This window comes from Agelaius tricolor, unplaced genomic scaffold (genome assembly GCF_023055355.1).
Source record: "Agelaius tricolor isolate 1412-34295 unplaced genomic scaffold, bAgeTri1.0.p SCAF_23, whole genome shotgun sequence".
In the NCBI taxonomy this organism is placed as follows: Eukaryota; Metazoa; Chordata; class Aves; order Passeriformes; family Icteridae; genus Agelaius; species Agelaius tricolor.
This window is the reverse complement of record NW_027269283.1, coordinates 10,214,855-10,234,580: the sequence shown is the minus strand read 5'-3', so window position 1 is coordinate 10,234,580 and position 19,726 is coordinate 10,214,855. Positions and strand designations below refer to the sequence as shown.

The window sequence follows — 19,726 nt, the reverse complement described above, 5'->3', positions numbered from 1 at the left end:
TTTCCAACAAATGCAAGAAAAGCCTCTTCCAAGGCATCCAGGCAGCTCCAGGAAAAGGAGCTCCCAAGGAGGAGCTGTCAGAGAAGCACATGGATTTCACTTTCTCTATAACAACCTGAGGATCTGCCATAGCTCTGGGGACATCCTTGGTCTCAAGCCCCCTTTCTCCAGCTTATCTTCACACCTCCCTCTCCTCCCAGGACTGCAGACTCCCCCAGCCACTCACACTACAAATGATTGACCACGAGTTTCCTATCAGTCTGCTGAGGAAGGAAAACCAGGCCAGACCCAAACCCTTATACATGCACACCACTCCTCCCTCTCCACAGCACCCTTCAGACTGGCTTCTGCCCAAAATGATTTGTTTTGGAGCTTGAGTTTTCCTCCCTGCCATTGCACCTCCAGAAACAAGCTGGCCCTCCCAAGTCCTTGCTCATTTTTAAATGTGTGAAGTTCTTTTGGCAAGACAACCTCCTCAGTTTTTCACCTCCAGCTTCTTATTTGCTGGCAGCTCCTTGTCCATTCTTTACAAACACTGGAAGTGCTCAGATTGATCACATTTTGATATGGAATTCTCTTTGTTCAGTAACATGCCCAAACATGAACAAATGTGAAGGAAAAGAAGTGTTTCACTTAATAATTATAGAAAATTCTCTTCCTGTTAAATCCTGTTATTTTCACAAAGACAGAGATTGTTTGGATCAAGGAAGGGAGGTCAGGTTCAGATCCTGGGGAGAGTGGTGTGTAGTGATAATAACACTTAGGATTTCTGCAGCATTCCTTATCCAGAGATCTGAGCCCTGTCTCCAGTACATTACAACAGCAGGATATGTTATCTTATGCAAACTCCTTCCTAAATTTCACAATAGCTGTAACAAGCAGGAATCATTAAATTAGTGTGGCTGAAAAACAGCCACAGAGCTCCTTCTTTACTTTGCTTTTATCTAAATAAAGTGAAGCAGTCAGAGCAGATGTATTAGTCCTCTTCACTGTTTACCAAGTATCTACATTACTCTTAATGGGATATAAATACTAAAAGTAATAAAAAAAAGGGGAAAACAAAAAGGAATATCCAAACTCCCCTCCTTTAAGCAAGTTACCTAGTTGCAACCCCTACAAATGCTCAGTTGCCCTTTTACTACATCTGGTTCAAAGGCCACTAAAAATGGGATTCTTTGCACTGACATCAAAGGGCTTGAATGGGACTGTCTGAAACACGGGGGGAGACAAGATTAACTTCAGCTTTCTGCCTATAGAACTCCAGCAAAAAGTAACAAATAATAATCAGAAGATAAGGTTTTCTTGAGAACCTACTGATTTCAGCACATTTTTCCAACATCAGCTACCACTATGAAGTTTTTGCTTTGTGAGAGTGGTGCAGAGTGTGCTACTAAACACAGTTTGCAGCTTAATATGACCTTTTTTTTAAATAACACTAAAGAACACGGTGACTAAGAAGGAAGCAAGAGGGTGGGAAAAGAAATATGAATAGTTTATAAAGCACTAGATGGGTTGTCTTTATTTAGTACCATATCTGTATTGATCAGGCTTTCCTCCTGGCCTGCTGTGAAGCTGTAAGAACAGGCATCAGCGCCAAAAATCCTGCACTGCTGCTGAAACCTTACCCTACCTTTTAACTACAGGCTTTATTACTTGTGTAAATACATCCTAGGAACTCAGCTTTTAAAGTGGTTCCTCTCAGTAACCAACTTTATTTAAACACATCTGGAACTTTGTAACTCACAACTGCTTTGTGTAGTCACCTGTATGATGAAGGTTAAATGCTGTGGAATTACTGCTGGGGCTCTGATTGCCCCACAATCACTGGAGTGGATGTATAAAGCAGGGATACAAGGGGCAGAGGAGTCCTAAACAAACCTAAGATTATGTTCCTAATTGAAATGGCAGCCCAGGGTTTTCGCATATAAAATCTGGAATCTGAGCTTACTTGCCTTAACATCATCTGTTTCAGCTGCTCCACATTCCAGGACTCCTTCAGCCTTGACCTCATCCCTGAGATTATTCTCCCTTCAGTCAATTAGAAGTTCTCAAATATACAATATTTATACCCAGCAATGAGGCAGATCTGCTGATTGTCTTTCTTCAGCTGCCTGGGTGGCCCTAAGAATGAGGAAGTGTCCCAGGACTGGGGAATTCCCATTGTCTGAGCAGGGCTCAGCACTGCCAGGGCTGCACAAGGGCACAGGGGATGTGGTGGAGTTGGGAAGATTGAAGGTATAAAGAGAAGGATTCATTCTACACATTTTGAACACGGCTCTCAAGATTTATGCAAAGTGCCCATCCACCTTAAAGATCTTGAAACTGGAAAAGAAAAAGGAATCTATGGAGTTAAAACAACTTTAGAGGAAAGGCTGAAAAATATTATGAATTAGGTCTGTTGGCTTCCAATCTCTGCCTACTACTTCCAAGGCTACTACTGTTTTTACTTTTTTTTTTTTTTACTAAATGAAAACACAATCATTAAATAGATTTACAAAACTATTTTGCATCATATGTGAATATCACTGACAATGGTATCCAGATATCTTTTATTTCTTATCCCAAATCAAAACAGACCCTGGATTTAAAAAATTTATTTGTTGCTATTTCCTTAATCGTGTTTCTTGTTTTGAGAGTGCTGTATTTATGAAACAAAAAGTTCTCAAGTCATTAGGTAATATATGACCCAAACAACTTGATGATCAATGTGAATCAATAAATGAGAATCAGGCCTACAGTACCAGAAGCATTCATTCCTTTGATGAGAGTATCTTTCTTCCTGTAGAGCCTCTGTCTTATCTTCTACTAAAACCTACATTAGGTCATTTGGCCAAACCCTTGCCCTTAATTTCTGAACCCTGGTAGCTGATTTAAGAATATATTTTATTACTCCTTTTGTTTGCACAGCAGTGGGTGCTGATATAGTCTCCCCTGGCTCTTCAGAGATTAAACAGCACACGGAAGAAAAAGTAGAGCAATGTAGAAGATGCCTTCAAAATTTCATGTAGAAAACACAAAAATAATTTTTAGGAAAATGTTAAATCAGTTCACACGCAACAAAATTTTTTTTGTCATGACATATCTATATATATGATACAGTTATACATTTCTCATTTCTATGATAAATTTGCATTATTATAATAAAAAATGAGTAACGGTTGCAATAAGGAAAATGAACTAAACGAATCAGAATTTAGACTGATGTAATTGTTACTTATGATACCTGCAACATGTAACCAGTACTTCCTACTCCCTCAGTTTCTGTTAAACAGTAACTGCACAATAAATCTTCTTTTTCTTTTCCCAATGAGTTAAAACACAATCATAAGCATTTGCCAAAATCAATCCTGTATCCAACAGCACGAGAGTACAATATCTAGAACTTCCTGATCTGAAACAATTAATTTTTACTAGGTATATAAGAAATGGCAATAACTTCAAACCAATTCCTTTTTTCAGAGCTGTTTTGTCACAATATTTTTCAAAACAGAGCACCCCTAGGACTGTGAGACTGAACTGTAACTCTGCTGATGCTTGGGGAGCTTGGCTTGAACACACCCAGACCCCCCCCTACCCCAGCAAAACAAAGGGTACAAACATTCCGCTCACCGCAGTTCCTCATCCCTCAAGGTGAGCAAGCACTTCTTTCCCAGCTATGAACTTCAATATACTCTTAAATTCAGTAATTTACAGGGGTTCTGTGGTAGTTTGCAGGTTTAGTAGTTTACAGGTTCCCCCCCGTATTTATTATGAGAACATCTTGTAATTTGCACAAATAGTGTGAAATAAAAGCAATTTAAATTTCCACAGAGAGCTGTGGGCTTGCCTGAGGCTATTGCCCTGCCTGGTGACCACCGTGCTTTTGTGAGCAGCTGGGAACACGGTCCACTCCAAACTCTCAATCTTCAGGCACTGACAAAGGCAAGGCTTGACAAGCTGACAAAACATGACATCTTAATGAGGTTTCTTTGCAAGTGGTACTGGACAGTCCACACCAGAAGCTGGAGTCGGGGGCAGGGCTGGAGAAGAATGTGAGGTTGTAGAGAACAGTGTTCGTCAATTGGACAATTCCTGGGTGATCCTCCAACCAGTTTCTTACAGATTTTAATGGACATGTTAAATTGGCATGATACATAAAAGAAATTTTGGCTGCAGCTCTGTTAGTGTTGAAACATTCTTAAGTGAAACATTTTGATTTAAAATAGCCACAATTAAGTTTGCAACATGTCTCCATGTGCTCTCTATAATATGTGTTTTCCAAAACAGGATATATTGTACATACTACTATAAGAAAAGATAAGCCAATTACCTTAAACCCTTACTTATTATCACTTAATATCTGCTACTATGATAGAAAATGGGGCCACAAGCTGGAGTGTTCTCCTAGGTCAAGCTATCAGGTATTTCACACAATACGAAATTTGTCTTAAGTGTTGCACTCTAGGTGGGTTTGCCTGCAAAGAGGTGCTCATAGGTAAGTAGGGAAAAGAAAGTCTGAATAAATTGGTGACTTAATTTCACCCACAGAAATCAGTGGCAGAGTCTTGGGGGGAAAAAAAAAGAAAAAAAGCCCTCCAAACAACTCTCAAATCTGTAGCCCAGCTTTAACTCAAAAAAAGCTGCGTCTTTATTACACAAGCAATTCCTTTTGGAATCAGACACGGAGCAACAGGATCAGGTAATTGAAAAGAGCTGAAGGCAGAGCAGCACGGCGGGCCGCGGCTCTCCGGAGGATGTGCTGCCCCGGCCCGGCTGTTACCTGCCCGGGGAGCGGGGGCGGTGCGGGGCCGTGCCCGCCCCCGGCCCGCGCCCCGGGGGAGGCCGGCAGCTGTCGGCGGGTGGGAGGCGTCTGCAGCTGGAAAACAGCAGCTCCGGTTGCTGATCCGATTTGGGGGTGGGGTGGGAGGTGTGTGTGGGAAAAGCCGAGCTATGGATCTTCCCTTCTTTTGATAACACTCTCCCCTTCAGGACTAAGTCTGCACTGGAGGAAATTAACTGCGAGGGAGAAGCGCTAATCACACCTCCGAGTGGGAGCCAGCTCCCGGGAGCAGCGTGTGCCGCCGGGCCCAGGATATTCCCTGCCTCCAACCTGAAGCGATCCCTCCTGGAACGGTTCAGTCGCGCCTGCAGTTCACCTTTGCCTGCAGTTAACCAGCGTGCAATTTGGGTTTAATGGAGCTGGGTTTATTGTTCCTCTTTGGACTTACGATTACGTCGACTGCAGGTAACGTGAATTTCTTTCTTTCTTTGCCCACTTCCACGCATGCACACAAAGAAAGGCTGGGTGGTTTTTTTGTGTTGCCTTTTTTTTCCCCCTCCTTCCAAAAGGCTGCAAGCAGCAGCCCACTCCGATGCGCTGCAAAGAACGGGACTGCGAAGCCATCCTTTGGCCGCCCGTAGGTTTATCGCGAGCCCCGCGGGCTGGCGCTGCAGCCCGGGGCGCACACCAACATAACGGTGCTCCCGGCGCCCCGGGACTCCCGGGGAGCGGGGCCGGGCCCGGGGGGGCTGCGGGCGGGGGTGTGCGGGCTCGGGCATTCGCCGGGATTTGCCGGGAGCTGAGCGCGGCTGTTGCAGGGACCGCGCTGCCCCGGCCCCGCTCCGCGCTGCCGGCGGCCGGCCCGGGACACCGCGAGCGCGACGAGAGCGGAGCGGCGGCGGCCGCGGGCGGCAGGGCCAGGGCGGACGGCGGAGCGCTGCGGCACCGGGCCCGGCGCTGCACTTGCTACACCTACAAGGACAAGGAGTGCGTGTACTACTGCCACCTCGACATCATCTGGATCAACACCCCCGAGTGAGTGCGGGAAATGGCGGGCGGGGAGGGGCGGGGGAGCCCCGGGGACCCCGCGGGGGCAGCCGGAGGCGGGGCCGGGGGAGCCCAGCGCAGCCCCCGAGCTGCCCCCGCAGCACCTGCCCGGCCCGGACCCCGCGGTGCGCCGAGACGGGTGACAGGAGCAATAGCGGTGATTTCCCACGAGAAATGTGTTTCTAACAACTCACCCGCTGCCAGAGCGGGAATAGTGTGCGTGCGTGCAGCTGTACTAGTTTCGATACCAATTAGCGTGGAAAAATACCGAGACGTTAAGATAATGTTTGAAAAATTCAATATGCCAGATTTTAAGATGTTACAAAAGAAAGCCTTTTATAACTGTGCTCTGCGGAAACGCAAGCTTTTGTTTGAACTCGTAATAAAAACAAATTTTGAAGCCGTTTCCCCTGGATTGGAAGTTCTGAGCTCCACACAGGGCGGCGGGGGTGCAGCACACGTGCAGAAAAGCTGCTCTGCTGTCTGCCTGACAGTGCTTAATGGGAAGAAAGCATCCAGGAAGAGTGACACTTTGCCTACATCCCAAAGGTTAGGGGCCTCCTTTTCCTACCCCACTGTATATATCCTGTCTTGCTGAGTAACCAAAACAGACCTCAGATTTGTAAAGATTCTCCCAGGCTAATAAGTTCCTGTAGCAACCACAGCGATCAGTTCAGTACAAAAATAATCAGGACATCAGATGAGCCTGAGAACAAGTGACTTCAGGAATTCAAGATTTTCAGACTCTGGGATGTGAACTTGAAGTATTCCGGTGACTAAAGTCTGGGAACAGTTGTAATGATTTAGATCTGCCTTTGAATCGATTGCAAAGCTTTTAATGAGATTAAAATAACAAAAGGAGTAGAAAAATAGAAAGTAGCCATAAACTAGGTTAAGTCAAATGGGGTTTAGGGCACTTAATTTGTAAATTCACGTGTGTGTCCTGGCTAGAGGCCATGTCTGATGACGTCTTTTGAACTTCTACCAACCTGTGAGTATCATGCATTCACACAAGTCATTCAATTCTTTGAGTTCCATACCTGCACTAATCTACCCCAGGATTACTTAGGGTTATTTTAGCCAAATATTTATGACTCAGTAAATTTAAGTCAGACCTCACCAGTGAAAATGGAGGAATGACATTCCTTTTCCCCTACGCACTGAATAAATAGACTTCTGCTAATTTTAAACATACACTCCCCTTTTTCTTTATAATTTTTTTTTAGGATATCCTTTTTTAAGTCTACAGGACTTACAATTTTCGTTCCACTGCCAAAATTATTTCATGTGCATTAATTCAGTGACATGGAGAGTTTTCCTACATGAAAGTTTTGTGCCAGTATCGCTAAAGAAACAACAAAAAAATTAGGAAACAAGGCATATAATATTTTCATGATACCTGTAGAATTGACAATGAAGTCTGTATATAGTAAACAGTTGGGGTTCTAAGTCTTTGCTTTCTTAACTGAAGTCATTTGTACATAAAATAGCAGTGAAGTCTACCCCCACTGGGTATAAGTTAACCTGAAATGATTTAATGTGAGGACTAGGAAATTCTCTTTTTATAGTTTTTATGCCATGTGATGGGATGTTTCTATGCAAACCACGGAATGAATACATTCAATTTCAATATTAATTATTCACACAGAATAATACATTTTTAGCTCCAAAGACATAAACTTGTACAACCTAACAACACTGTTGGAACTGGGTGAATTCAACCTCTGAGGTTGATAAAGAGTGGGCGTATGATGGTGAAATTAGCCTGGAATCAGTCCAGCAGGGACTGAATTTCCTGAAATCTGTCTGAACTGGGCAGCTTTGCTATCCTGCTCCATGGACAGGTGACAGAGGTACAAAACTCTCACTGAAACAGCACAGTTGTGATTTTCGGAGATCCTCAGATTCTTCCTAGGAATGCTCCCAGGGCAGAGGTAAACATTAAATTAAGTGTATTGGGTATTTTGAACCCTTTCACTGCAACAGAAGCAGGATTTAAGATTCCATGTGCCATGAACAGGCACTAACTCTGCTCTGGTGATTGATTTGGAATAACATCTCAGGAAGTCGAGAGGTTCTTTGGGATGTGAATGAGGGGAACCAGGCCTGCTCAGGCAATTTAATATCCTGAGCAAGTTACACTACTTCTTTGAAATGCAAGTAACCACGGGATGTGTACAGACTGGCTGTTTGTAAAAGGGGCTTTTACATTCCTCTTGTACACGTGTTGTGGAAAGTTTTTGTATTTACTAAAAATTTGGCTCCAATGCAACTTGGAGGATCATATACACAGTGAGGCCAGAAAGTTGGTGCTAAAGTTTGGAGAAGTTTTCCTGACATCTGTTGATTCTGGTATTTTTCTTGCTTATTTATATTTTTTTCCCCACTACATCAAACCCTACAATTGCTTCTTATTTTTTTCTTTCTTTCCCCCTGACTTATTTATTTCACTTTATCGCTTCTTGTTCCCCACAAAATTTCCTCAGTGCTTTCTGTTTTCAGGCTACTCTTGCCTCTGTACTGTAAATACAAACTTCAATTCCTCCTCTGGTTTCTTCTGCTTTTCCCAACAGGAGCTGTTAAGCATTGTTGTAATATATTCAAAACAAATCTTGGTCATGGCCTCTCCTCCTTTTCTGGAAAAGCAGTTAAAGTTTTTATTGAAGCTGTTGGAGGCAGAGTGACAATAGAAGGTCTATTTCTATCCCTGCTGAGAAACCACTTAGATCAGCAGGGTGACAGTTGTAGAAAAGCACAAAATTGCAGAATGTGGAGCCTCTGACTCCGTACAGCTTTCACCAATTAAATGAGAAATTATCTCTGCACACATGTTTTGAGTATTGCTCTATACTTGACTGTGAACCACTGCTGTTAGTCCAGACCATGAGGAGCACCAGCGTTGGTTTGATATAGTGAGTCTTTCATTCTGGCAGCAGTGGGAAAGTGGAAAAGAAGATGACCTAAAGAAAGGCAGGTAAGTCAAAAGAGAATAATGCAATTATGTGGTGTAGACAAACAAAGGTTGCATAACAAAGGTAATTAAAAGCTGGTAAACTGTGCTCACTGATAAGATTGATTAGCCAGGGATTAGTTTGCAATGTATTTTTTTTTTAAGTGATTAATTATGCTTATCTTGATCTATAGCTACAGACACATTTTAAATAATGAATTGTCTTTTAGACAGTACCCACTGATGTAATACAGGCACAGCTTGATGCTTAATTTTGTAAGTTAAAGAAGAAAATATAGGTAAGGAAGAAAATATGGGCAACACTACTTTTAGATCTGCACTTCAGAGGGATCCTATATTTCAATATGAACTGAGATTGTACATTCAACAGCAATAAAAACAATTATAGTTCATTCAGTAAATAACATGAATGTTGTTGCATGAAGCTCTATTGATGCTCAGAATGATGAGTGATAGATTAAAAAGGTGACAACTCCTAAGAAAGTGTTACTGTCATGAGGGCACAGACACTCAAGTGGTCTTCAATTCTAAAATAAATGAGCATCTATGGCAATAATCCAGACATTTCCAAAGGAGAATTTCTCACTCAAACTAAGCACCAAAAATAAGAACATGTCTTTTGAAGGGTCTAAAACAAAACAAAAGTGCTTTTTTCTTTCCTAAATGACATGTCATTTTGGTATTTGTTATTATGTTCAAAAGAGGAGTGAATGAAATTCTGTGACCACATTGTTAAGACCAGTTACATGATGATCTAAGAGTTCTGTTTGCCAGTTACATAAATTTCTGAATCAGGCAAATTGGATGGAAAAAGTGAAAGGCATATTTTGATCTAACACTGTGCTGCTGCTCTGATCCTCTGTACTTAACACAGGTTCAGTTTCCTCTGGGGGAGAGCAAGGACAGGGACAGGACTTGTGTCTGTCTCTGCTGTGTGGGACACACTGGGAGAGGATCTGCTCAGTGTTCCTTGCTGTGGGAGCACATGGGGTCACTGGAAGGATCTGGTATTTTGTCACTTAATAAAAAAAATTTGTTTCTGTGACTCAGGCAAGTCAGATAATCCTTAGCAACAAGTTAGCTCCAGATAGTGCCCAACAGAAATGTGTTTTCCTGACCTCAGGTGACACTGGCTGAGGTGAGAAAGGCTTTTCAGACACTTGTGGTTGTGGCTGTAAGTGATGATGAGTGGGTTTGTCAGGAACTAAACAGCCTGAGCAGATCCCAGCTGCACCCAGCTCTCCAACAAATATGAGTTAATGATCTTTGCTCATTACTGACTTAGGTTACCTCAGAAAATCATCTCAGAATGGAAACAATCTGTAGCCTAGCATTTCTGCACTCACAGTTTTGCTCACACACACACAGATGATGTCTCAGGACGGTGTTCCAACAGACAAGATTTAATACAGCCCAGTGCCTACTCTGCTCTAACTGCATGTGCTGCTGGCCAATTTTTCCTTCATAGCATCTTTTTGTTACCTGCATCTCTTTGGTGATTGAATTTTGTTGAACAGAAGCCCACATAACAAAATTTAAGATGCTTTTAATCCTTATGGACATTAAGCGATGTTCTAAATTATCATAATTACCCCAATTCTGGATAATTCTATTCATCATTAAATAAGTATAGGTGATGTATTGGTGTGAAGTATTTTAGTGGAAATAAAAGTACACAGCTCAAGATCTCTTGTTCAGCAGAACAATTAAGCAGGTGCTCATAAACTCCAGATCAGATTGAAAATCCCTGCTAGTCAGAGGCATGATGATAAAACAGTGGCTGCCAGCCAGGCAGCTCGAATAAGGAAGCTGATCTGTCAGCTGAACAGTGCACATGGTTAACCTTCAGAACCAAGTGCCAAAACTGAAATGATGAATCTTTGTTGAGTTGATTTTATTTTTCTGAATGAAGCTCGCCCTGATTTTGCAATCTTTACTGTTCATGGGAACATGTGGAATCTGTTTGTCTTGCAAAATCTTCATGTGAAATGAAGAATATTTCAAATAGATTTACTGAACATGGTAACAGGCTCCTGCTGTAATTGTTATATTTTATTTGATTTTAGGCCTCTCTATTCAGAGATATTATTACATTTTAAAATGTGTATTCATCTCACACTTTCAGTGTCTCTCTGTCTGAAGTGTGCATAGCTTGTATGCCCTCCTCAGTCTAGAAGTAGAATATTTCCTCTGAACTTACTGACAGTACTCCCAGGACTGATGTTTTACAGCAATCTCAGGAAGATCTGAAATGATTTGGCTGTGCAGTTCCAATCCCTGCAGGAGCTGGCCCTGAGAAGATGAGGTCAGGGATGAGACATGCTGATAGCCAGGGCTTTGAAATTTCACCACTGCTGCTCCTGCTGGTCTAATTCTAAGAATAAACACTCTTGAGGGCTGTCAAACCACAGTCACTTTCACCAGTCTTACATTTTAACACCATGTGTTTATTTTCCCCTGGGTTTTTGTTTTATTTGTTTTTAAACCAGCGGTGGGTTTTGAACTCTACAGGCTGTGGAGAGAGGTAGGAACATGCAGTAGTGTGTGTTCCTTGTGTGCACTGCTGGGGTGGCTTCTGAAGCAGCAGTAAGTACTCTGAATTTTAGCTTGAAAAAATCTTAATTTTATTAATTTCATCCATATTTCCCAGCTGCTTTGTCTTTTGGGCTTTACCTCAGTGGTTTTATGCCACTGGTAAATGGTAAGAACCACTTACTGATAGTACTGACTGCCAGTCAGAGGGAGAAAAGGAATAATCTGAATTTGGGTCTGACAGACAGAAGATGCTGCTCCAAATTTTACTTATTTCTTTAAATTAATGATTATATATTTTGTAACGGGGCTGGGAGCAGATTGGGATTGACATGAGGCACTGAAGGAGATGCTGAGAGTTGTTTTGAGAGAGGTATTTCTGTGACACACTGCCTCAGTGTATTAGGGCAGGTGAGCTCCACCCAGCCTCTCTGGGGATTTGGGATGTTAAGGGACACCCCCAGGCATGATTCATGTTGTTTACCCCAATAAATATACCCCAGCTTTTCCACTCCACAACTCAGATATTGTTCTGACCATATTTGAGAAACAGAACCTGTAACACCCCTTTGACAGCTGCAAGAGGAGGATGGAGAGTGATAAACAGCTCCAGATTCTCACAGAGCCTGACATGGGTACAAGAAGCCCCAGGGGGAGGAAAATCAAAGAACTCACGTGGTCAGTGAGCCTGAGTGGTGAAGCAGGTGTGTGCAGTCCTTGGCTTATTACCTAAGTTTGCTGTAATTAATGAGCTAAAATGAATTGGCATCCTTGCAAATTAGCAAATATTAATTAAAAGATAAGATAGCAAGGTCATGGAGGTGCATCTTTTTGGATGATAGGAACCTGTTCAGTATCTAGGAACACTGAGCACTACTAAATTTAGGATGTGGGAAAGAAAGGTGTAGCTATAAAAGATAAAAAGTAGTTTAATCTGAAAATAGCTTTAACTTCAAAAAGCTACCCAGAAAAAGTGCAGCTTCTGAGAATGTGGACAGGATGACCAGAGCAACAAGTCAGGCATCCTTTGGAGATGTTTTACTCCTTAAATAATGGTAAGGATGGGTTAATATGGGAGGTGCCTCTATTGTGAGCTCCTAAAAACCCACGTCTGTTACAGGAAGAGCTGGAGCCAACTTCCAGAGCAGCCAATGATCTCTTCATCTGCAAGGCTACACAGTGCTGCTGCAGTGCCTTCATATCAAAATACACACAGAAATATCTGTTATTTCCCCAGGCATCATCCTTCATTCTGGGGACATTTTGTCTCACTTGGAGGATGGTAAATTTTGCTCCCTTTACTCTCAGTGGTCCTTCCAGGGATCCCATGCATTTTGGGATTGTCTGAAAGCACTGGAGACTGTTGGGAGCCTTGCTGGTCTGGATGTGTGCCAGAAAATATATTGGCTGAATCCTGAAATCACAGCATCTAAGATGATTGCTGCAACCCCCTCATCCCTTTGTTTAGGCTGAAACTCCCCAGTGCCCTGAAGGTATCTGCTGTGTTAAAGTGGCTGGGAAAGTAGAAAATAATAGCAGCTCATAGATCAATTATAACATAGCATGAGAAACTCAGCCACATGTTATAAAATTAAACCAATTGGATTTGTCTGCCTGAATTCTGAGCCTTCACTGTGAGTGAGGGACAGCAGGAGTCAGGCAAATCTCACTTCCAATCCACCCTGAAGGTATTAATCCTCCAACAGGAAGTTTTCTTCTGTGGAAGATTTTCACTGTTTCAGAATGGCTGTTCAGTGGAAAAATCACTTGGTACCAATTGCTTGGACTTCCTGTCTTATTTCAACAAACAAATGCCTATTTCTGTTAATTTAATGGCAAAACCTTCCTCCAAGAGCTAGCTGGCTCGTAGGGGGAGAGCTTTTCTAATTGTGTTTTGGGGACACAAAGTACACAAATCATCTGGGTTATTTCATCCTCTAGTACCCAATCTGACAAGTACACACTGTGCTATGATTAATTCTGTGCTGCTCTGTTATACATGAGATTATCTTCAGTTCATTATCTGTTGCACTGACTAATCACAATTGCCACACATGGAATTATTGCAAGTACTGAAGAGTTGTGATCGTTTTCGTAGGGCTTTTTTTTTGCATACAGAGTCAAGAACAAATAGCTTATATTGAAGAAGCAATTATTTCCTTAAACTCAGACCTTCTCTTTGTTAGAAAATGCTAAAGCACTGAGCATGCAGACCTTTATGCACCCACTGGCTGGCTGGAGTAATCATAGTGAACCTCCCAAAAGAGTGTAATGCCTCAGAAATCACAGATTTGGATGCTGCCAATCAGATACCAGTTCAAAGGAGTACCTTGGAAAGGCTGATTCAGAAATGTCTAGGTTTGCTTATTCTCCACTTTGTAGAGAAGAAAGGCATGAAGGACTCACAGCACACCTTAGCTGCAAATATATCTTAAACTCAGATTCGTTTACTTCAGGAGAATTTTATTCTCCTAAAGGAAGAAATGCTGCATACTGAGTTAAAAGTCAGGAATTCAAATTTTCTTGTGAAATGTAAACCTTTAAAAAATGAATTAATTAAAAGCCTGTGGATGCTGCAGAGAAATTTCCAAAACATTTAGTAAATGGCACAGCCAGTACTTTTTCGAGGGACTGGATCATAAAAGACAGTGTAAGGAACTGGTAGTTCAGTTCTGCCTGTGCTTCACTCCAGCTGATCCTTATATTCACTGAGGGGACACAAAGTGCCCTGTGCATATAAAATTCACCAAACTCTTCATGATTATTATTTGAAAGACTTTGGGTTGCTTTTGAAGTGTATTTTGTTTGAATTTGAATTTTTAGATTAGAAGCCAAAACCAGACATATTTGGGTTATTGTATTTCTATCTCTGATTGGCAAATCTGCACATTACCTTACACTAAAACTTCATTCTGGTTAAAAGTCTTTGAAACTTGAAACACTTGAAAATGCCATTGCTTTGGCACATGTTTCTGGTCCACTGAGAATGAAGTAGCCTTGAATACATTTTCTAAGCTATGAAGCATAATGTACTTAATTAGGAAGATCAGAAGAAGTATCAAAAATATCCCTTTCCTCCTTTCCTTAAGGCTGTGATTCATGGCTCTTATCACTTGTAATTATAATTATATCTGCCCTCCTCCCTGTTTGCTGGAATTTACTGGCTCTTAGGAAAGGCAGCAGATTGCTAATGGGCCCCTTCCTCAATCACTGCAGTTCACATAGTGATGGATTGAGGTAAAATCAAAAGTTGATGACATTTCTGCTTGGTCCATTAATTTGCCAATTGCAGCAATTAAGAATAAAACTTATGCCCTTCTTTCTCTCTGGCTATTCAGGCAGAGCCTCTGACTCAGGGAAAACTGTGACTCAGTCCCACAGAGCTTTTGGTAAAACTTAACTTTAGAGTAAAAAAGCCCAGTATCATATTTAAAAGAGTGAACTTTTGAACAAGGAACCACTTTAAATAATGAGAATAATATATTACAGTGTTTTATGTCTCATTAGCACAATGTAGGATGACATCTGCAAAAGCTGCAAGAAGCTTCTTTATGTCCTGGCAAACTATCTGTCATTAAACAGGGCTCTCACATTGTCTAAAACACACAAAATTCATCTTTCCATTTCAGTCTCAGTTGGAGCAGGAAGTTGAATAACAGAATTTTACCAGACACTTTTCATAGAGGATTTGCCACTGTTAAAAAGAAAGGAACTTTCCCCCACTCCTGCCTCTAAACATCAGTTCTTACTTCATAAAAACATGAATGTGTAAAAAAAAATACAACCATGGAGCAATTATTTATGTCAGGAGTTTCCTACATTAGCAATTTCACATTCACTCTTGTAAAGCAGATGTCAGTATAGAATTATTAATACTCTTAAATTATAAAATGGGACTTGCTCCTAATCCTAAAGACAACAAAAAGCTTTTTAAATGATGGTTTGAGAAGGGAGGCCAAAATCAAGTCCTAAAATCTTTTAAGACAAATGTGGGTGTTCTTGGTCTTTCCCAGTGTCCTGGCATAGGAGCAAAGTGGTGAAAATAAGGAACATTTTCTGCATGGAGGCAGACCAGGACCTGCTGGAGAAAAACCATCCCCTGGGCTCTGAACACAGAAGTATTGCTTGTGATTTTTTCTCTCTCAGGATGATTTTAGAATCAACCCAGCTCTGACAGGTTCAGGCTGTGAAAGACAAGGTGCACTGGTACAAATGTACTAGGAGTGCAGAGGCTTGAATAAATGATTTGCATCAACTGTACTGATGTTGCATCAAAAATTGTTGTAGAGATTAGGAAAATAATGTTTCTGAACCTTTCAGCCCACCATGTGTGTGGGAAAATGGAAAATTTTCAGCTTTCCCATTAGCAGCCTAATGATGTTTTTATGAAAGCAGAAATGAAAGAAGCAGAGCTATGTGAAGGTAGTGGTTCCAGACTCATTATTCAGGCTTTGTTCTGTAACCTTTCTGTAACCTTTCTAGACTGACTCTGACTTCCTCTTCCCTTTTTCTTTTTTTCTTTTTCCCCACTCCTCCCCTCCTCTTTTCTTGCTTTTGAACATGAGATTCTCTTCAGATTTTTAGCATTTGTGGATTTGTGTCTTGCTTAGCCCATCCCTCAAGTCCTCAGGAACTTTTATGAGTCTCCAGAAGTTTCATGGGGAGTACAGCTGCTGTTGATTGAGATTCTTTAACAGCTTGGAAGAGAGTAATTTATGACATCAATCCAAACTATTCAACTCTTTTTGGGGATTTTAGCAGGCAGTGAAGAACCATGTCCTTTCCTGACAGGAATATTGACCATAACCCCTTGAAGAACAAATCATGCAGGGAGATAAAGAGAGGGACCTCCTATGATTTCTTGGTGTGCTGCAGCACAGAATAGGATCTCTCACAGAAAGGTAGAACCATACAAGGAGGATTACCTGGGAGTTTCTTGCATTTTAAACTCCAGGGGTCATGTTCCAAACTTGATGCAGTAAATGAGTCATGCTGGCAGTTTTCTCAATTGCTCAATGATAAAGTTAATGGCAAATCAGGCTCAGAACCATGAACTACATGACAACTACACAATGTTACTGATCTGGTGAAATCAGCACAGCTCCTCTGTCACTTCAGACCAGCCAAGGCACTGAATGTGACAGATCTTGTGCATTGGCTGGGGAAACCAACACAACACAGGAATAAGGAGTAAAATACATGATAACCTGGGGATGTATTTGCATCACCTCTTAGGTATTCCAATTTTTTTTTTCTAGTCGTGTATCTGCCAATTAATCCTTCCAGTAGAGCTGAAGGATTTATAACTTGGTAATTTATAACTGCTAATTTATAACTTGGTGAAAGCCTGAGCTGATGGAGCAGAAGTTATGATCTAGTACAGGGAGAACTTAGATGAGCACAGGGTTTAATTTTTCTGCCACTGTTTATTGCTTTCCATCAACAGATCTCTTCACTAAACTAGAACAGAGGTGGAACATAATTTTAATTGGTTCCTGTGTGATTCTCACAACAGGAGGACTGTGCCATATGGACTGTCTAACTACAGAGGCAGCTTCAGAGGCAAGAGGTCCACAGGGCAGACTCAGGGCGCTCCCCAGCCCTCACTGCGATGCTCCTGTTTGGATGCCCATGACAAGCAGTGTTTGCAGTTTTGCAGAAGAATGCAGGACAGAAGGAGGTGAGTGTCTTTTCCTGTCACGGCAACCTGGCCCCATGATGAGGCCATTTCATGGAGATAAATGAATCAAGATGCATTTTTCAAGAGGAACTGATTAAAAGGTATTGATTTTAAATAAACCTCCCCTCTGCAGTTGTGCTGGGTTAACCCTGGCCAGCAGCCAAGCGCTTCCACTGATGCTTGTTCACTTCCCCTTCAGTGGGATGGGGGAGTGAACAGGAAGAAAAAAAGCAAGAAAACTCCTGTGTCACATCAGAGTTTAATAAGTGAAGGAAAGAGGCCAGAGCCAGCCAGTACTCCTTGGAATTTTCTTTTTTTCTGTTTCTTTTTATGATGTGGTGATTCTGAAACAGCAGATCTGTCCAGTTAGGGGCATGCTGAACATTGCACTGATCTGGAATGTTTTATGCAGTCTAACAAAGAGCATGACATTGTCATTTCATCTCTGGGGACATTGATGAGAACACAGTGACAAGTTTAGGCAATCTCTATTCTACAGAAATCATGGATCAATGAAAAAGACAGAGGAGAAAGACCAATGCAGGGAAGAGGAACACAATTTTGTTCAGTAGCACAGAGAGTCTGGAGGATTCTGAATAAATCAGGTATGTTACAGATGCTTAATGTTAAAAAGAAATATTAATTTTCCATAAATATTCTTTGTATTGTAGAATCCTTATTCTTTCAACTGAATATTATCACTCCTTCCTAAATTAAGGACAAAATTTGGCCCATGAGTTGTTTGGGTGTTTTTTTTTTTCCTAATTTAATTTTTAAAATAAACTTTACTATACACAGAACTGCTACAGCCTTTCTTGTGTTGATGTAACCCCTTCAAAAGTTGGATTATTTGGCTATAAGCCAATACATATTTTGGCTTTTTTTTTAGGTCAAGGGCTGTTCCTGTCTATCATGTTTTTCCTCATTTAGCACTGCAGCAAATTAAGCTACACATCCCAGTGCAGTGCTCCAGTAATAGCTGAAGTGTTAAGGTAAAAAAACAGGAAAAACTTTGTGGAAGAAGTATCTGGAGGGAAAAGTAAATCTGCTTTTTATGTCAGGTATGAGGAGGTTACTGTGACCCAGTAGCCAGTTTCAAATATTGCCACTTCTAAAAAAGTCACACCAATACCCCAAATTCTTTGCTGTGAAGGGAAACACTTGGATTAGAAGTCCCCAAGCTGAATTTGTTGCTGTGATTATTTGAGCAGAGCTAATTAGAGAACTGTGTAGAGCTTACTCTGTACACATAACCAAGGAGGGCAACCACAATTATCTCAGCTAACAGGGACTTAGTGCTGAATATTCAACAGTTTGGCTCTATTTGTTTGTTGCTTTGTTTTCTTTAAAGCTTTAACATTTATTTGCTGGAGCTCAGAAACAAGAACTTAAACTACAACTCTCCCTTGAGCTGGACAAACTTGATGCTTCAGTGTGATGCCAGTGGAGAATTCAGCAGTAGGCAACACTTCCATTTCAGCAGTGCCCCTCTGAGGGCATGGGAACCTGTATGAAGAAGCTTTTCTCCCCTCGAGAGAGCCTCAGAAAAGGATAATCTTTATCATGTAACCTGGCAGGGAATGTATCACTATTGAGGAAAACTTCAAAGGCAGACCCAAACTTCAGCAATGCAAAGCTTCAGGAAACGTTTTTCTCTGTGATTTAAACAAGTACAATAGAAACTGTTCCACTCACTGTTTGCTCTGTGTCTGAAGAATCCATCCACAGCTCTGTGCAGGCAGCTGCAAGTGGAGAATGTGGAGAGTTAGAGGGAGACTGCCTCTACACCAGTTCTCATTAAGAATAAACAGATATTTCTCTTGTTAATGTATGCAAGCCTGAATCATCATATTGTAACTTTGTGGCAGATGTTTAAATGACAGTATCTATGCAGAATAAATATGAATGGCTAATATAAATATTATTATAAACTATAGCAAGTTAAGAGTATACATTGAGTATTCAATAGATTACCTAATTTAGGCACAAGTTATTCCTGCACTTGTGAGTTCCATTCAAACACACTTCCAGTGATTATTTGGGGATGCACTGTAGCTGGTGAACAGAACTTCAGTGATTCATCCCAAAGAATTTCCCTCCAGATGCAAGGCTAGCACTGTGGAACTTGATGCCACCAGAGTCATTTCTGTGCTGGCCATTTGCTGTCCCAGGCCCCTGCAGGTCACACCCACAGCACATCCCCTGGGCTTTGCCAGTGCTACAAATCCCACCTTTATCTCTCCATTGAAACACCAGCACCAAATAACCCAGAAACTTGGCAATAAGGATTAAATCCAACCCTGGACATTTTTCAGTGTAAACAATTTCTTCAGAAATTATGGACTTATTTTTGCTACAAGGATGCAAGAGTAAGCAAAGGAAAAAGAGTAACTTTTGCAAATCCTGTTCTATATTATTTAAAAAGAGAGGAAATCCCTTACTTGTGACATTACAATTTTTTGGGGGGTTTACTGACTTTCATGCAGACTTTCCCCAGGGCACATAGGTTAAACAATAACCCCCTGTTGTTAAATTATATTTTAGAAGAAGAAAGATGGAGACCAAAAGAAAAGTGAAAAGAAATCAACAGTAAAAATATCTATATAGGGCTTAAACCAGTGGTAATAGTTTTTGTTCAAAACAAGAAAGGGAGGTCTTTGCCAAAACATATGATATATTTTATATATATGTGGATATATTTCATAAATAAATTATTACAGTTATAAAATTAAATATA

At 41.3% G+C, this 19,726-nt stretch overlaps 1 protein-coding gene across 2 annotated transcripts; it reads left to right on the top strand.

Moving 5' to 3' along the window:
• The first annotated feature begins 4,683 nt into the window (after nucleotides 1–4,683).
• Nucleotides 4,684–18,513, top strand: EDN3 (endothelin 3). 2 transcript variants are annotated; one of them, XR_011682215.1, is made up of 7 exons: nucleotides 4,684–4,838; nucleotides 4,969–5,224; nucleotides 5,329–5,396; nucleotides 5,578–5,794; nucleotides 16,825–16,989; nucleotides 17,489–17,594; nucleotides 18,341–18,513. XR_011682215.1 is itself a non-coding variant. In XM_071446600.1 (5 exons), exons 1-4 carry the CDS (start codon nucleotides 5,173–5,175, stop codon nucleotides 17,559–17,561), a joined length of 507 nt encoding a protein of 168 aa, XP_071302701.1. In that variant the 5' UTR covers nucleotides 4,855–5,172; the 3' UTR covers nucleotides 17,562–17,594; nucleotides 18,341–18,513. The 2 variants fall into 2 exon arrangements, 1 of the variants encoding a protein (XP_071302701.1); XM_071446600.1 differs by lacking the exons at nucleotides 4,684–4,838; nucleotides 5,329–5,396 and having other exon boundaries at nucleotides 4,855–5,224.
• Nucleotides 18,514–19,726: the final 1,213 nt, after the last annotated feature.

Coding starts and splice junctions, on each gene's coding strand:
- EDN3 (XM_071446600.1), top strand. CDS start 5,173: ATGGAGCTGGGTTTATTGTTCCTCTTTGGACTTACGATTACGTCGACT. Junction 5,225..5,577: donor TACGATTACGTCGACTGCAG/GTAACGTGAATT, acceptor CGGCTGTTGCAG/GGACCGCGCTGCCCCGGCCC. Junction 16,990..17,488: donor AGAATGCAGGACAGAAGGAG/GTGAGTGTCTTT, acceptor TCTATTCTACAG/AAATCATGGATCAATGAAAA.